Source organism: Oncorhynchus mykiss, chromosome 12, assembly GCF_057628025.1.
Source record: "Oncorhynchus mykiss isolate SJ-2025 chromosome 12, ASM5762802v1, whole genome shotgun sequence".
In the NCBI taxonomy this organism is placed as follows: Eukaryota; Metazoa; Chordata; class Actinopteri; order Salmoniformes; family Salmonidae; genus Oncorhynchus; species Oncorhynchus mykiss.
The window spans coordinates 48,565,877-48,582,557 of NC_143033.1; the positions used below are offsets into that span (position 1 = coordinate 48,565,877).

At 42.4% G+C, this 16,681-nt stretch overlaps 1 protein-coding gene across 7 annotated transcripts in view; it reads right to left on the bottom strand.

Moving 5' to 3' along the window:
• LOC110537702 (CAP-Gly domain-containing linker protein 2) overlaps positions 1-7,637 on the bottom strand; it is a 79,252-nt gene extending 71,615 nt beyond the window's left edge. For 4 of the 7 annotated variants that reach the window (XM_021623953.3, XM_021623952.3, XM_090192620.1 and 1 more), the window contains exons 1-2: positions 6,711-7,585; positions 744-963 (exon numbers count right to left, since the gene is read on the bottom strand). In XM_021623953.3, coding sequence (XP_021479628.2) covers positions 744-867 — 124 coding nt within the window. In that variant the 5' untranslated portion in view covers positions 868-963; positions 6,711-7,585. Of the gene's footprint in view, positions 1-743; positions 964-6,710 lie in introns of all 7 variants that reach the window. The other 3 variants (XM_021623954.3, XM_090192621.1, XM_090192626.1) reach the window with 3 other exon arrangements.
• Positions 7,638-16,681: the final 9,044 nt, after the last annotated feature.

A 16,681-nucleotide genomic window follows, 5' to 3' on the forward strand; every position in this document is an offset into this window, starting at 1 on the left:
CTAAAACCGGGAATAACGTAAGTGTCCTATTTCTGTTGGCTTTGCACACTGTCAACACCTGGGTAGATGGAGAGGTTTCGGATTTGTCATGGTGGTAGACAAATATGGTTTAGTACTAAGATGTCATCTCCGTGAATCACAACAAAGTCACCTACAACAGTTATTCTCAACCTGGGGTGCCAATACCCCTAAGGGTACCTGGCATATCCACAAGGGGTACTTGAGAAGACTCATAAGAACACAGGCCTAATGATCAGTTGCACATGAAGGGGTACTTCGGACAAAGGAAAATGTGATTGGGACTACAGTAACCAAAAAAACATGTTAAACTCTGACCTAAAGCATAATACTGTACCTAGTGCCCTGATTTTTTTCTGACAACATGAGCTGACCAGGAAAAACTCAGGGCCCTGACAACAAACAATCAATTACAACAATCAAGGAATCGCTGGTCACTTCCAATGATGAAATGCCACAATGATTGATAGGCTAACTGGGGCGGCAGGGTAGCCTAGTGGTTAGAGCGTTGGACTAGTTACTGAAAGGTTGCAAGTTCAAATCCCTGAGCTGACAAGGTACAAATCTGTTGTTCTGCCCCTGAACAGGCAGTTAACCCACTGTTCCTAGGATGACATTGAAAATAAGAATTTGTTCTTAACTGACTTGCCTAGTAAAATAAATAACTAAGCAATAGGAAATCTGCTCTCTTCCTGAGAGTCTCGAAGTGTGAAGAAGTGACTTACTGTCTTTATGGCCCACAGTGCCGGAAGCAGATCCCCCAGCAGAGGTTCGTCCCACGGGGCCAGGGGAGTGCTTTGGGCCCCTGCCAGGGATCTTCAGTCCACTGGACTTCAGCATGTTCATCATGTACAGGGGAGATGTGCAGGGATGAGAAAGTCCCTATCAAGGCTTTCGGTTTGAGGCACTAGAAATCGGAATGGTGGCAATCTCTCTCCATTTTAGCTGTGGAGATGAGTGGAAGCATCAAAGTGTATTAGTGACGACGCTAGCATTATCCATCTGTAAAGGACAATTTGGTTCATAGAAACATTACAGGAACATTCTGTGCTAGCTGGGTAAAATAACTCCAGCCATTTTAAAACTTAAGCCATGTCAAGGTGTAGCAAGTATAGCCTATACTGTACTACTGTAAAGGCCTACACATTTAAATAATTGAGTGGTTCCTTTTCAATTTGATAAAAAATTAACTATAGATAAGAAAACAATAGGCTCTATTTCTGATTTGGGTTATTAATCATCGTTGTTGATTCTCCTGAACTCTGGCCAATGGGCCAATGGGCCTGTATAGTTTCAAGTGTGTTGTTGGTGAATTAATGCACAGGGACTTAGATGTGTTCACTTTCACAAAAAGAGCTTCCTGTTTTGCCTCAATGCTAAAATGTGTATTTCAAGAATATTCACTGACAGAAAAAGAGACATTTGGTCTTGTTTTTGGTTGTGCATTCATTCCAAATGAATATACTAGGGCTATTTATAGAATTGTGGTTATAATAGTAGTTATTAGACTTCTGTTAGGGTTAGGGTGGCCTTATGCCAGTGCCATAGCATCACATGTCTATGAGAGGACTTCATTGCACTAGGCCCTGCCCACACACTCTGAGATCTGATCAGCTGTATTCCCAATTGCATGAGTGGCCTACAAGACAGCATCTCTCCAACCATAATATGCAACTCATGACAGCCTTACATCACTGTTCTAGCACCACGTCGCACTTATGCAGGTTTCGAGATAAGACGACTGACAAAATGCAAAGATGCTTTTACAGTATCATCAGCACCATTCAGTCGACTCATGTATCAACATCATTTCGTAGGTTATGTTATGCAATAGTCCTGTATATGCTTTCAGAATATTTCCTCGGGGCAGTTTTATGACAGCTCTGCTAGGGGGCTATATTCTTGACAATACAAAGTAGCAACTTTGTAGCCTATGTACACTACATGACCAAAAGTATGCTCGTCAAGCATCTCATTCCAAAATCATGGGCATTAATATGGAGTTAGTCCCCCTTTGCTGCTATAACAGATTCCACTCTTCTGAGAAAGCTATCCACTAGATGTTGGAACATTGCTGCGGGGATTTGCTTCCATTAAGTCACAAGAGCATTAGTGAGGTCGGGCACTGACGTTGGGCGATTAGGCCTGGCTCGCAGTCCCAATTCATCACAATGGTGTTTGATAGGGTTGAGGTCAGGGCTCTGTGCAGGCCAGTCAAATTCTTCCACAATGATCTCGACAAACTATTTCTGTATAGACTTCGCTTTGTGCATGGGGGCATTGTCATGCTGAAACAGGAACGGGCCTTCCCCAAACTTTTACCACAAAGTTCGAAGCACAGAATCATCTAGAATGTCATTGTATGCTGTAGCATTAAGATTTCCCATTACCGAAACTAAGGGGCCTAGCCCGAACCATGAAAAACAGCCTCAGACCTTTATTCCCTCCTCTACCAAACTTTACAGTTGGCACTATGCATTCGGGCAGGTAGCGTGCTCCTGGCATCCGCCAAAACCAGATTTGTCCGTCGGGCTGCCATATGGCGAAGTGTGATTACCATATGGTGAAGTGTGATCCTGAGAACACGTTTCCACTGCTCCAGAGTCTAATGGTGGTGAGCTTTACACCGCCTGCAGCCAAAGTTTGGCATTGCACATGGTGATCTTAGACTTGTGTGCGGCTGCTCAGCCATATAAACTAATTTCATGAAGCTCCCGAAGGACAGTTCTTGTGCTGACGTTGCTTCCAGAGGCAGTTTGGAACTCGGTAGTGAGTGTTGTAACTGGGGATAGACTATTTTTACCCGCAACATGCTTCAGCGCTTGTCATTCCATTCTGTGAGCTGGTGTGGCCTACCACTTTGTGCTGACCGTTTCCACTTCACAATAACAGCACAGTTGACCGGGGAAGATCTAGCAGAAATTTGATGAACTGACTTGTCGGAAAGGTGGCATCCTATGACGGTGCCACGTTGAATGCGACTAGAGATGGTCACCTCGCTTTGCGTTCTTAGGAAACTATGCAGTATTTTGTTTTTTTATGAATTATTTCTTACACTGTTACCCCAGGAAATCTTAAGTCTTATTATATACAGCCGGGAAGAACTATTGGATAGAAGAGCAACGTCAACTTACCAACATTACAACCAGGAAAATTACTTTCCCAAAGCGGATCCTGTTTGGACCACCATCCAGGACAATGGATCGGATCCCAGTAGACGACCCAAAATAACAGCGCCACAAAAGGGGCGTGTGGTCTTCTTTTCAGGCTCCGTAGACGGGCACATCCCTCACCGCTCCAGAGTATACTACTCACCAATGTCCAGTGTCTTGACAACAAGGTAGACGAAATTCGAGCAAGGGTTGCCTTCCAGAGAGACATCAGAGATTGTAACATTCTCTGTTTCACGGAAACAATGCTCACTCGGGATACATTATCAGAGTCGGTACAGCCACCCGGTTTCTTCACGCATCGCGCCGACAGAAACAACCATCTCTCTGGTAAGAAGAAGGGCAGGGGTGTATGCCTTATGATTAACGAGTTGTGGTGTGATCATAACAACATACAGTTACTCAAGTCCTTTTGTTTACCTGACCTAGAATTCCTTACAAACAAATGCCGATCACATTATCTACCAAGAGAATTCTCTTCGATTATAATCACAGGCGTGTATATCCCCCCCAAGCAGACACCTCGACGGCCCTGAAAGATCTTCATTGGACTCTATGTAAACTGGAAACCACATATCCCGAGGCTGCATTTATTGTAGCTGGTGATTTGAACAAGGCTAATCTGAAAACAAGGCTCCCTAAATTTCATCAGCATATCGAATGCGCGACCCGGGCTGGAAAAATTCTGGATCCTTGCTACTCTAACTTCCGCAACGCATACAAAGCCCTCCCTCGCCCTCCTTTTGGCAAATCTGACCATGACTCCATTTTGTTGCTCCCAGCATATAGACAGAAACTAAAACAGGAAATGCCCGTGCTCAGGTCTGTTCAATGCTGGTCCGACCAATTTGACTCCATGCTTCAAGATTGCTTCGATCATGTGGACTGGGATATGTTCCCAGATAGCATCAGACAACAACATTGATGTATACCCTGATTCGGTGAGCAATTGCATCGGTGATGTTGTACCCAAGGTGACTATTAAAACCTTCCCCAACCAGAAACCGTGGATTGATGGCAGCATTCGCGCAAAACTGAAAGCGCAAACCACTGCTTTTAATCATGGCAAGGTGACCGGAAACATGACCGAATACAAACAGTGTAGCTATTCTCTCTGCATGGCAATCAAACAAGCTAAGCGTCAGTATAGAGACAAAGTAGAGTCGCAATTCAACGGCTCAGACATGAGACGTATGTGGCAGGGTCTACAGTCAATCACGGAATACAAAAAGAAAACCAGCCCTGTCAAGGACACCGACGTGTTGCTCCCAGACAAACTAAAAATCTTCTTTGCTCGCTTTGAGGTCAATACCATGCCACGGACACAGCCCGCTACCAAACCCTGCGGGCTCTCCTTCACCGCAGCCAACGTGAGTAAAACATTTAAACGTGTTAACCCTCGCAAGGCTGCCGGCCCAGACGGCATCCCTAGCCGCTACCTCAGAGCATGCGCAGACCAGCTGGCTGGTGTGTTTACGGACATATTCAATCAATCCCTATCCCAGTCTGTTGTTCCCACATGCTTCAAGATAGCCACCATTGTTCCTGTTCCCAAGAAAGCTAAGGTAACTGAGATAAACGACTATCGCCCCGTAGCACTCACTTCCGTCATCATGAAGTGCTTTGAGAAACTAGTTAAGGATCACATCACCTCCACCCTACCCGACACCCTAGACCCACTCCAATTTGCTTACCTCCCCCAGTAAGTCCACAGACGATGCAATCGCAATCACACTGCACACTGCCCTAACCCATCTGGACAAGAGGTATACCTATGTAAGAATGCTGTTCATCGATTACAGCTCAGCATTTAACACCATAGTACCCTCCAAACTCGTCATTAAGCTCGAGACCCTGGGTCTCAACCCCGCCCTGTGCAACTGGGTCCTGGACTTTGACGGGACGCCCCCAGGTGGTGAGGGTAGAAAACAACATCTCCACCCAGCTGATCCTCAACACTGGGGCCCCACAAGGGTGCGTTCTCAGCCCTCTCCTGTACTCCCTGTTCACCCATGACTGCGTGGCCATGCACACCTCCTACTCAATCATCACGTTTGCAGACGACACTACAGTGGTAGGCTTGATTACCAACAACGACGAGACAGCCTACATGGGGGAGGTGAGGGCCCTCGGAGTGTGGTGTCAGGAAAATAACCTCACACTCAAAGTCAACAAAACAAAGGAGATGATTGTGGACTTCAGGAAACAGCAGAGGGAGCACCCCCCTATCCACATTGACGGGACAGTAGTGGAGAAGGTGGAAAGTTTTAAGTTCCTCGGCGTACACATCACGGACAAACTGAAATGGTCCACCCACACAGACAGCGTGGTGGAGAAGGCACAACAGCGCCTCTTCAACCTCATGAGGCTGAAGACATTTGGCTTGTCACCAAAAACACTCACAAACTTTTACAGATGCACAATCGAAAGAATCCTGTCGGGCTGTATCACCGCCTGGTACTGCAACTGCTCCATTGTTGTCCTCTTCAAGGACAATAACCACCCTAGTCACTGCCTGTTCACCCCACTATCATCCAAAAGGCGAGGTCAGTACAGGTGCATCAAAGCTGGGACCGAGAGACTGAAAACCAGCTTCTATCTCAAGGCCATCAGACTGTTAAACAGCCATCACTAACATTGAGTAGCTGCTGCCAACATCCTGACTCAAATCTATAGACACTTTAATAATAAAAAATTGGATGTAATAAATGTATCACTAGTCACTTTAAACAATGCAACTTTATATAATGTTTACATACCCTACATTACTCATCTCATATGTATATACTGTACTCTATACCATCTACTGCTTCTTGCCTATGCCGTTAGGCCATCACTCATCCATATATTTATATGTACATATTCTTATTCATTCCTTTAGACTTGTGTGTATAAGGTAGTTGTTGTGAAATTGTTAGATTACTTGTTAGATATTACTGCACGGTCGGAACTGGAAGCACAAGCATTTCGCAACACTCGCATTAACATCTGCTAACCATGTGTATGTGACCAATAAAATTTGATTTGATTTGAGCGCTTCAATAAGGCCATTCTACTACCAATGTTTATATATGGAGATTGCATGGCTGTGTGCTCGAGTTTTATATACCTAACAGCAACGAGTGTGACTGAAATAGCCGAATCCACTCATTTGAAGGGGTGTCCACATACTTTTGTATATATATATATATATATATATATATATATATATATATATATATATATATATATATATATATATATAACAGTGCAGTAGGGCTAAGCTTGGCTACAATATTACAATTTGATGTTCTAAGCATCAAGGACCATTAGGCTATTGAGTGACACATTGTCTTTGCTAAACTTGTTGGATACATTGTTTACACAATTATATTGCGAATTGATATTTCTGTGATAGGGAAACAGAATGCGCATCCAATCACATACAACCTATTGACCTATTGTTATACCAACTACAGCGTGGTGTGCATTTCTACTTCAACTCAACAAATCCCGATAAATATGCATGAAAGAAACGCTTACCTTTAAATGTAAAATTTACGCATAAACGTATTTGTTTTTCCTAGAGGAGAGGGGTGCGCTGATCGGTTGATTTATCAGAAGGTTGCCACTCCCTATACACCAACACAGGGATGCACAAAAAATATGGATGCTGAGCTGGAGCTGAAAGGGAGAGTGTGATAGGATGCGAGCCGCATTTGGCTATTCCATGCGACTGAGATGCCGGTTTAATTTCAAAATGCGACTTTCAGGAACAAAATGAGATTGTTTTCTCATAGCAAACAGAAACAACAACGTAACTATATGCCAAGTCCTCGGTCTCCCTTCTTGTTTGCGGTTTTGTTGTGCAACGCAGCATCAGCAACTCGCATTCAATCATGCAGCTTCGATCCCCGTCCACGACTATTAAAGGCGCTGTATGGTCAACCTATAGTCTGCATTGGTCGTGCAGCGTTTACCGTACGGTGATAGCCTCTACAGAAGTCATGGCATTCGTGGTTCTTGCGCTTCGCCCAGCAGCGCAGAGATGTTGTCAAGGAAGTGAGTTTGTGTTTATACAGGACCTCCCGCTCTCACCTACCGTCCACCAATCATGTAAATACGGAGCTATACGGAGCCCTACACATTGTTACACAATTTGAGAGGCACACCGTGATGCGGAACAGATCTCAAGTTGGCCTCCGCGAGTGCGTCACACCATCCATACGGCGCATCCGAACACATTTTCAGATCAAGCATAAATTGACTCTTAAAAACGTTGACCAGTACGCAGCAAGTCGCACATGTGGCGTACTGAACACAGAAGGTGAGGAGGTTTTCAATGTTTCGCTTGGGGGCGCAATGGATTTTCGGCCTCTTTTATCGCCTCTGTAGCCTTCCCCTTCGCTGGCTCAACCAAACAAAGAGCTAAGGAAGTGGACGCTGTTGCTGAGAGAGTTGTGAATAGAAGAAGGCCAGCAATGTTGTGGCCGGCTTGGAAGGCATTCATAAATAGTTGCCTATTTTGGATATTTAAGGTGTAGGAGAAAGTAGGATTGACTATAATAATTTATCCTGATTATTCTTTGGTCCAGCTGTTCAACTTGCTTACAGGAATTTCTGTGCACCTGGTGCTGAATCACTGGGAAATTGTTATCCTTCCTGAACATTTCTTAAATTAGATCCCACTTTGCAATAGGCTATAGCACTGTCCCTAATACGATTTACAATAAATACAATATACTTGTTTTTGCAACTCACACTTAAGGGTTCCCAAATATACATACAATTGAGATAATGAACTGACAATATAATAACATTGTAATTACACTGCCTACTGTTATAATACCATACAGGCTAAATACACAGACCTGTATAAGGGAAACTTATTGAAAAGAAAGTCTACTGGATATTTGTAAATGACAACTATAAGTAGCCTTGCCCTATTTTATATTTTGCAATATTTATGGTAAAAGAAAAAGTATATTAAGCAGAGACATTTGAACAACTCTCAATCAGTTACACCTATAAATGGAATGTGATTTAGTGCCATTGTGATTAGTGTGGGCTCTCGAGTGGTGCCATGGTATAAGGCACTGCATCTCAGTGCAAGAGGGGACACTACAGTCCCTGGTTTGAATCCAGGCTGAATCATATCCGGTCGTGATTGGGAGTCCCATAGGGCGGCGCACAATTGGCCCAGCGTCGTCCGGTTTGGCCGGGGTAGGCCGCCATTGTAAATAAGCGTTTGTTCTTAACTGACTTGCCTAGTTAAATAAAGATTAAATAAAATATCAAGTTAAATGTGCACTGGTCCATCATCAATACCCAACAATCATCACTTCTATCACGCCCTGACCTTAGAGCTTTTTATGTCTCTATTTTGGTTTGGTCAGGGTGTGATTTGGGTGGGCATTCTATGTTAATTTTTCTATGTTTTGTATTTCTTTGTTTTGGCCGGGTATGGTTCTCAATCAGGGACAGCTGTCTATCGTTGTCTCTGATTGGGAACCCTACTTAGGCAGCCCTTTTTCCCACCTGTCTTTGTGGGTAGTTGTCTTTGTTTGTTGGCACTATACCCTTTAGCTTCACGGGTGGTTTTTGGATTGTTTGTTTTTGTCGGCGGCATAATAATAAAAGGAATATGTACGCTCACCATGCTGCACCTTGGTCCTCTTCTTTCAACGGCCGTGACACAACATTGATAAATTGAGGCAATTTGTCAGTGTCTAATCTATATTGTGGCCCTGAGTGTCAAGGATGAGGTTAGCCTATTACATGCTTATTTAAAAATTCTAATTTCCAATAGGGTGTGATGCAATGGGTGGCGAAAGATCTTGTTGACGTTATGTCTCATGGTTAGTAATGTTTAGTCAACAAATTAACATAGACTTAGCGGTGGTAAATTATGAGTTGTGAATGTAGCAGGTCAAATGGGTAGATTAGGTAAATTGAGCTAAATCCATATTAAAATCCATACCATAGATTGTGTAAACCCCCCTATACATGCATGATGAAAAATCTGAAGGTTTTTCTAAATAATTGTAAACATTGAAATAATTCCACATTAGATTACTCTTGCGGTATGAAAATGTCTCACTAACTTAGGTCCCTGTACTGAGTGTAAAAAAGTTGATATATAGCTGATAACCAGATTAATAAAAAAAAGCTTATGGACAGAAAATATAATTACATTTTCCCATTCCTAAAGCTGCATTATTGATATAAACAATTCAAAATGAATGTAACATCCAGATCACAGGTTTACAGAAGTGGAAAGTGGATAACCTATTCATAGTTGGTTGTGGCAAAAATGAATGTTATGTCTTAAAATCAGTGGTCAATAATTGTCACTGGGGTAGCTTGGTCGTTGCGTAGGGATGCTTGCCATCAATGGTGTACATGTATGTTCTTATCAATTGTTTCATGGTGGTGCTAGGTCTAGTGAGGGTGTGTCAGAACCGGCAAGGCCCTCTCTGGAGCCGCCTCTGCTTAAAATTGAGTCAGGAGAGGGGGAGCAAAGGGGCTTGGATGTTTCTTGTTTCCATGAGAGGTTGAAGCCACAACAGGAAATACATTCTTTCTGTATTGCTGAAGATCTGGACTTAAGCCAAACTATGCAAACAGATACTACATGAGCCTTGATTACCATTATTAAATGCATGTTTCTGTAATATTTCGCTAACAATTGTCTGACTTGGGATACTGCATTGTGTCCTTCAACGAGGAGTGACACAGATATTGATATGTCACTGTAAGTCAACTGTAATACTGTGAGTCAACTTACATTTGAGTAATAAAATAGGCATGCTGAAAGCACTATATAGAACTAAGAGTGTAGACAAACTTTTGATAAGCAAATGTCTTTATATCAATGTTGGCTAGATGTTTAGAGTTTTTTTTTTCATACAATAAAAGTTGTTTTTAATGACCTTGCACACGGTTGATTAAGCATGTACTCTGGTCACATGTAAAGCAACACATTTTCCATTTGTATAATCTAATATACATTGCACTTGATTAAATCTGAAATGAATGCATTTTGTGTGTAAAGAACTTTATAAAGTATTTCCTATCTATATCCACACAGTCATTATACAAGCCAGCACCATATTGGTGTCGACTGTATAGCTGGTTTGAATTGCATTTAGGTAATTCTCAAATTATTAGAGAGAACTGGAATTTCAAACTGTACTTGCAGGTGCTTTACACAAAATGTGTTGATATGCAACATGGAAGTAAGTTAACCATTTGGTTCTTCCTGGAAAGATACAATAGAAAGTACACCAACCCTGTATACTGTACAGCTCCAGGGTACAGCTTTGCCTAGGTACAGATCTAGGATCAGCTTCTCCTCCCCCAATCCTTGACCATTATTGGGGAAAATGCTAAACTGACCCAAGATCAGCATCTAAGTGCAACTTCACTTTACACCATACTGTATAGCATGGCTGTATAGCACTTCACAAGCATACTTATGCAACTGAGCCACCTAGTGGTTAATAACAATGAACTATGTTAATGGTCCAACATTTTACATTCACGTGGTGAAACAGAAAGAAAATAGCATATAAAAATGTACAATATAAATGTATAAGATTTATAAGAACATATGCACACATATAATAAAAACCTAATGCATAAAAAGGTTAGAATTTACACAGAATGGCAACATTAATAAAGGGATGACAATATCTTCCACTTCACATTTCTGAGAATAATCTTTCAGGGGTCCATTCATTCTCAAGTTTAACACTTGAAAAATGTATTTGCATACATATACAGACAATCTGTCCTCTGAAATGCATTCTTTTCCTCGTCTGTACAATTGTTTATACTGTTCCAGAGCATCATATTCACAAGTGCATGTAAAAAGTCTAGGGTACAGTATCCATTTGAATTTAATCACTTTGACAGTACACCTTTTGATTTGAACGAACCCTTCCATTCATATTTGCCCATTGTAGAAGTGCTCAGAAAGTTACTTTTTGGACCTGAATGCTAAAACATTCCAAAGATAAAGGTGGGGACTGAGGGGGACTGGGTTTGGGTTGTCTTTGTATGCATTTTTGGGATATCTTTGTATGCACTATAGAGGGGATGAGGGAGTATCATTTGGGACATCCTAGGCCTGAAAACTGCCTGTTGAGTTGACGTTCTGTTACGTTTGCAGCTCCAGGAGAAAGTTTATATTCTTTGACCTCCCCTGCTCCACTGCAGTGTGGAAGTCCTGCAGGACACTGAACAACCTTGGGACCCCGTCCAGTTTCTTCTCACCTGGGAAAGGAGGCCAGATAACAGATTACAGACTGGGATCAACCAGCACAAGAGATACACAGAGACATATCTTTCAAACGCACTTTAGCCACAAGCAGCACCGGAGATGTTGCAGATGAACATGATGTACGACAATGCACTCAGAGTATTTGCACGTGCACTTAAAAAGCTAGAACGTAATAGCTGCAGGCCCACAACCATAACCGCAATCATTACCATGACAAATGCGTGCCCTCTAATGTCTAGGAAGGCACGTAGAAGAGTATAGAAGGGCAGATAGTATAGAACAGTGGTTCCCAACCAGGGGTACTAGGTATATCAACAGGGAGTACTTGAGAAGACTCATGAGACCATAGGCCTACTGGTAAAATGCATATAAAGGGGTACTTCAGGGGTACTCCGGGCAGAGCAAAATTCAGTTGGTGGTAAAGTAACCAAAAAAGGTTGGGAACCACTGGTATAGAACACAGAATTTGGCCTGTTGTCTTTCATTACAATCATATGCATTCAAACAAATAATAACCAGCAACTTGATTATATACTGTATATCATTAAAAGTTAAGGACCCTACCTTCAGAATTTGTGCTCCTAAGTTGAAAAATGTAGGGGCACACAAAGAAATGTAGGAGCACACAAAGAAATGTAGGAGCACAATGCATTATTATTTATTTTTTTAGGTATTATGATGATGTTTATTATGATGATGTGATGTTTTGGGGCTGTTGCTGGGCAACACGGACTTTCAACTCCCTCCAAAGATGTTCTATTGGGTTGAGATCTGGAGACTGGCTAGGCCACTCCAGGACCTTGAAATCCTTCGTTGCCCGGGCGGTGTGGTTGGGATCATTGTCATGCTGAAAGACCCAGCCACGTCTTCAATGCCCTTGCTGATGGAAGGGGGTTTTCACTCAAAATCAGTGTTTCTGATGGTAGGCTTTGTTACTTTGGTCCCAGCTCTCTGCAGGTCATTCACTAGGTCCCCCCGTGTTGTTCTTGGATTTCATTTTGACCCAATGGGGTGAGATCTTGCGTGGAGCCCCAGATCGAGGGAGATTATCAGTGGTCTTGTATGTCTTCCATTTCCTAATAATTGCTCCCACAGTTGATTTCTTCAAACCAAGCTGATTACCTATTGCAGATTCAGTCTTCCTAGCCTGGTGCAGGTCTACAATTTTGTTTCTGGTGTCCTTTGACAGCTCTTTGGTCTTGGCCATAGTGGAGTTTGGAGTGTGACTGTTTGAGGTTGTAGACAGGCGTCTTTTATACTGATAACAAGTTCAAACAGGTGCCATTAATACAGGTAACGAGTGGAGGAGCCTCTTAAAGAAGAAGTTACAGGTCTGTGAGAGCCAGAAATCTTGCTTGTTTGTAGGTGAACAAATACTTATTTTCCACCATAATTAGCAAATAAATTCATAAAAAATCCTGCAATGTGATTTTCTGGGGGAAAAAATATCATTTTGTCTGTTATAGTTGAAGTGTACCTATGATGAAAATTACAGGCCTCTCGCATCTTTTTAAGTGGGAGAACTTGCACAATTGGTGGCTGACTAAATAGTTTTTTGCCCCACTGTATATCCACAGTAAAACGAGTCCTATATCGACATAACCTGAAAGGCCGCTCAGCAAGGAAGAATCCACCGCTCCAAAACCGCCATAAAAAAAGCCAGACTACGGGTTGCAACTGCACATGGGGACAAAGATCGTACTTTTTGGAGAAATGTCCTCTGGTCTGATGAAACAAAAATATAACTTTTTGGCCATAATGACCATGGTTATGTTTGGAGGAAAAAGGGGGAGGCTTGCAAGCCAAAGAACACCATCCCGTGAAGCATGGGGGTGGCAGCAACATGTTGTGGGTTTGCTTTGCTGCAGGAAGGACTGGTGCACTTCACAAAATAGATGGCATCATGAGGCAGGAAAATTATGTGGATATATTGAAGCAACATCTCAAGACATCAATCAGGAAGTTAAAGCTTGGTTTCAAATGGGTCTTCCAAATGGACAATGACCGCAAGCATACTTCCAAAGTTGTGTCAAAATGGCTTAAGGACAACAAAGTCAAGATTTTGGAGTGGGCATCACAAAGCCCTGGCCTCAATCCTATAGAAAATGTGTGGGCAGAACTGAAAAAGCATATGCGAGCAAGGAGGCATACAAACCTGACCTAGTTACAAACCTGACCCAGCTCTGTCAGGTGGAATGGGCCAAAATTCACCCAACTTATTGTGGGAAGCTTGTGGAAGGCTACCCAAAATGTTTGATCCAAGTTAAACAATTTAAAGGCAATGCTACCAAACACTCAATTAGTATATGTAAACTTCTGACCCTCTGGGAATGTGATGAAAGAAATAAAAGCTGAAATAAATAATTCTCTCTACTATTATTCTGACATTTCACATTCTTAAAATAAAAGTGGTGATCCTAACTGAACTAAGACGTGTGCATGATTTTGTTCCAACCCTACTCCAACACACCTGATTTAAGTAATTAGCTGGTTACCGGGAGCTCGATTTGCTGAAATCGGTGTCGGTGTTAAGAGTAGGGCTGGTACAAAAATCTGCACAACAAGTAGCTGCCCAGGAGGGCTGGCACCTTATGTGGCAGGTAGCCTAGTGGTTTGATCGTTGGGCCAGTAAATGAAAGGTTGCTGGATCGAATCCCCTTGCTGACAAGGTAAAAATCTGTCGTTCTGCCCCTGAGCAAGGCTGTTAACCCACTGTTCCCTGAGCGCTGTTGATGTTGATTATGGCAGCCCCCCGCACCTCTCTGATTCAGGGGGGTTGGGTTAAATGTGGAAGACACATTTCAGTTGAATGCATTGCATTGGCATGCCAAACTGCAGTACCTGCTTTGTCCTTCTGGTGGCAGCAGCTCCATCATTCTCCTGTGTAAACCCCTGGGTGGAAGGAGTGTCTGTTGTGGCTGCAGGTTTTCCTCAGGGCCAGGAGCCACTGATTCAGCTCATTGACACTCTACAGGTAGAGAGATGGTAGAGAACAAATCAGACAATTAATTTAGGCCCATATTCATAAAATGTGTCAGTGTGAGTGCTGATTTAGGATCAGTTCTGCCTTTTAGATCATAATGAATAACATTGCATGAATAGGTCAGACCTGAACCAAGATCAAGACTCTGAAACACAATGAATACAGACCCTGTACTTATCAGTGCTACCACTGACAGGCAGCAGTGGTGTATGATCTTAATATGAGCAGTTTCTCACAGCAGGAAATAATCCTGCAGCAAAAGGAAATTTGAATTATTGTGAGAATTATAATTAATTGGCATTTTTGCATTTTTGGCATTTTTGCAGTGGTTGATAATTGTTTTGTTAGTGCAAATGAAATCTGACATTTTAACGTGGAAATTTCCTGCAACAGCAGGGTGATCAAATTAGTTTGTGTGCATTGTGTGTTCGCCACATGTAACACTTGCAAAATAAACATGATGTATTCCGTATTAATATTTTTTTTATCACTTCTGCGTGATACCGAGAAAAATACCCAGAGACAATTTCTGGCTAAAATAATGTTTTCTGATTCTGATTAAGAATAAATATGTTAAACTTAAGCTGTGTGTGGTACACATTTTGGGGCAGTCCCAAACTGCATGCACCACCACCATTCCGTGCCGATAGTGTATGTGTCTGAAATGGCACCCTATTCTCTATATAGTGAACTACATTTGACCAGGGCCCGCATAAGGAAGTGGGTGTCATCTGCTTTGTGAAGAGGCTGACCTTACAGTACAGATATGGGCTGCGTCTCAAAATGCACTCTGTTCTGTAAATTGCTTTGGACAAAAGCATCTGCTAAGGGGCACATATTATAATGCAACAAATCAACCACATAATATAGAATGAATTAATCAGGATTAAGACAAAGCGTTTAAAATCAATTGACAGTACTGGCGACATCGTGTGGAAGCTGTAGGGCCCTATCTATTGTCCCTTGCCATAGACAATACAGAGACTGGCGGAGGGATATATATATTTTTTTTTTGTGAACAGTTTTCCTTGGGATTCTTCCTGCTAAACGCGTTCTGTTATAGTCACAGACATGATTTAACCAGTTTTATAAACTTCAGAGTGTTTTCTATCCACACATACTACATACTACACATACTATGCATATACTATATTCCTGGCATGAGTAGCAGGACGTTGAAATGTTGTGCGATTTTTAACAAAAAGCTGCAAAAATTCGCAGCCTCTTTAACAGTACTTTGTTGAATCACCTTTGGCAGCGATTACAGGGCTCAAGTCCGGGCTCTGGCTGGGCCACTCTAGGACATTCAGAGACTTGTTCTGAAGCCACTCATGTGTTGTCTTGGCTGTGTGCTTAGGGTCGCTGTCCTGTTGGAAAATGAAAATTCTCCCAAGTCTGAGGTTCTGAGCGCTCTGGAGCAGGTTTTCATCAAGGATCGCTCTGTACTTTGCTCTGTGCAACTTTCCCTCAAACCTGACTAGTATTTCAGTCCCTGACAAATATCCCAACAGAATGATGCTGCCACCACCATGCTTCACAGTAGGGATGGTCCCTTTAGGTGCCTTTTGGCAAACTCCAAGTGGGCTGCCATGTGCCTTTTTACTGAGGAGTGGCTTCCTTCTTGCCATTCTACCATAAAGGCCTGATTGGTGGAGTGCTGCAGAGATGGTTGTTCTTCTGGAAGGTTCTCCCATCTCCACAAAGGAACTCTGGAGCTCTGTCAGCTGGTCACCTCCCTGTCCAAGGCCCTTCCCCCTCAATTGCTCAGTTTGGTCAGGTGGCCAGCTCTAGGAAACATCTTGGTAATTCCAAACTTCTTCCATTTAAGAATGATTGAGGCCACTGTGTTCTTGGGGACCTTCAATGCTGCAAACATTCTTTGGTATCCTTCCCCAGATTTGTGCATCGACACAATCCTGTCTCGGAGCTCTATAGACAATTTCTTCAACCTCATGGCTTGGTTTTTGCTCTGGCATGCACTGTCAACTGTGGGACCTTATATAGACAGGTGTGTGCTTTTCCAAATCATGCCCAATCAATTTAATTTACCACAGGTGGACTTCAATCAAGTTATAGAAACATCTTAAGTATGATCAATGGAAACAGGATGCAACTGAGATCAATTTCAAGTCTCATAGCAAAGGGTCTGAATACTTACATAAATAAGGTATTTCAGTTTTTTACATGTAATAACTTTGCAAACATTCCCAAAAACCTGTTTTCGCATCGTCATTAGGAGTATTGTGT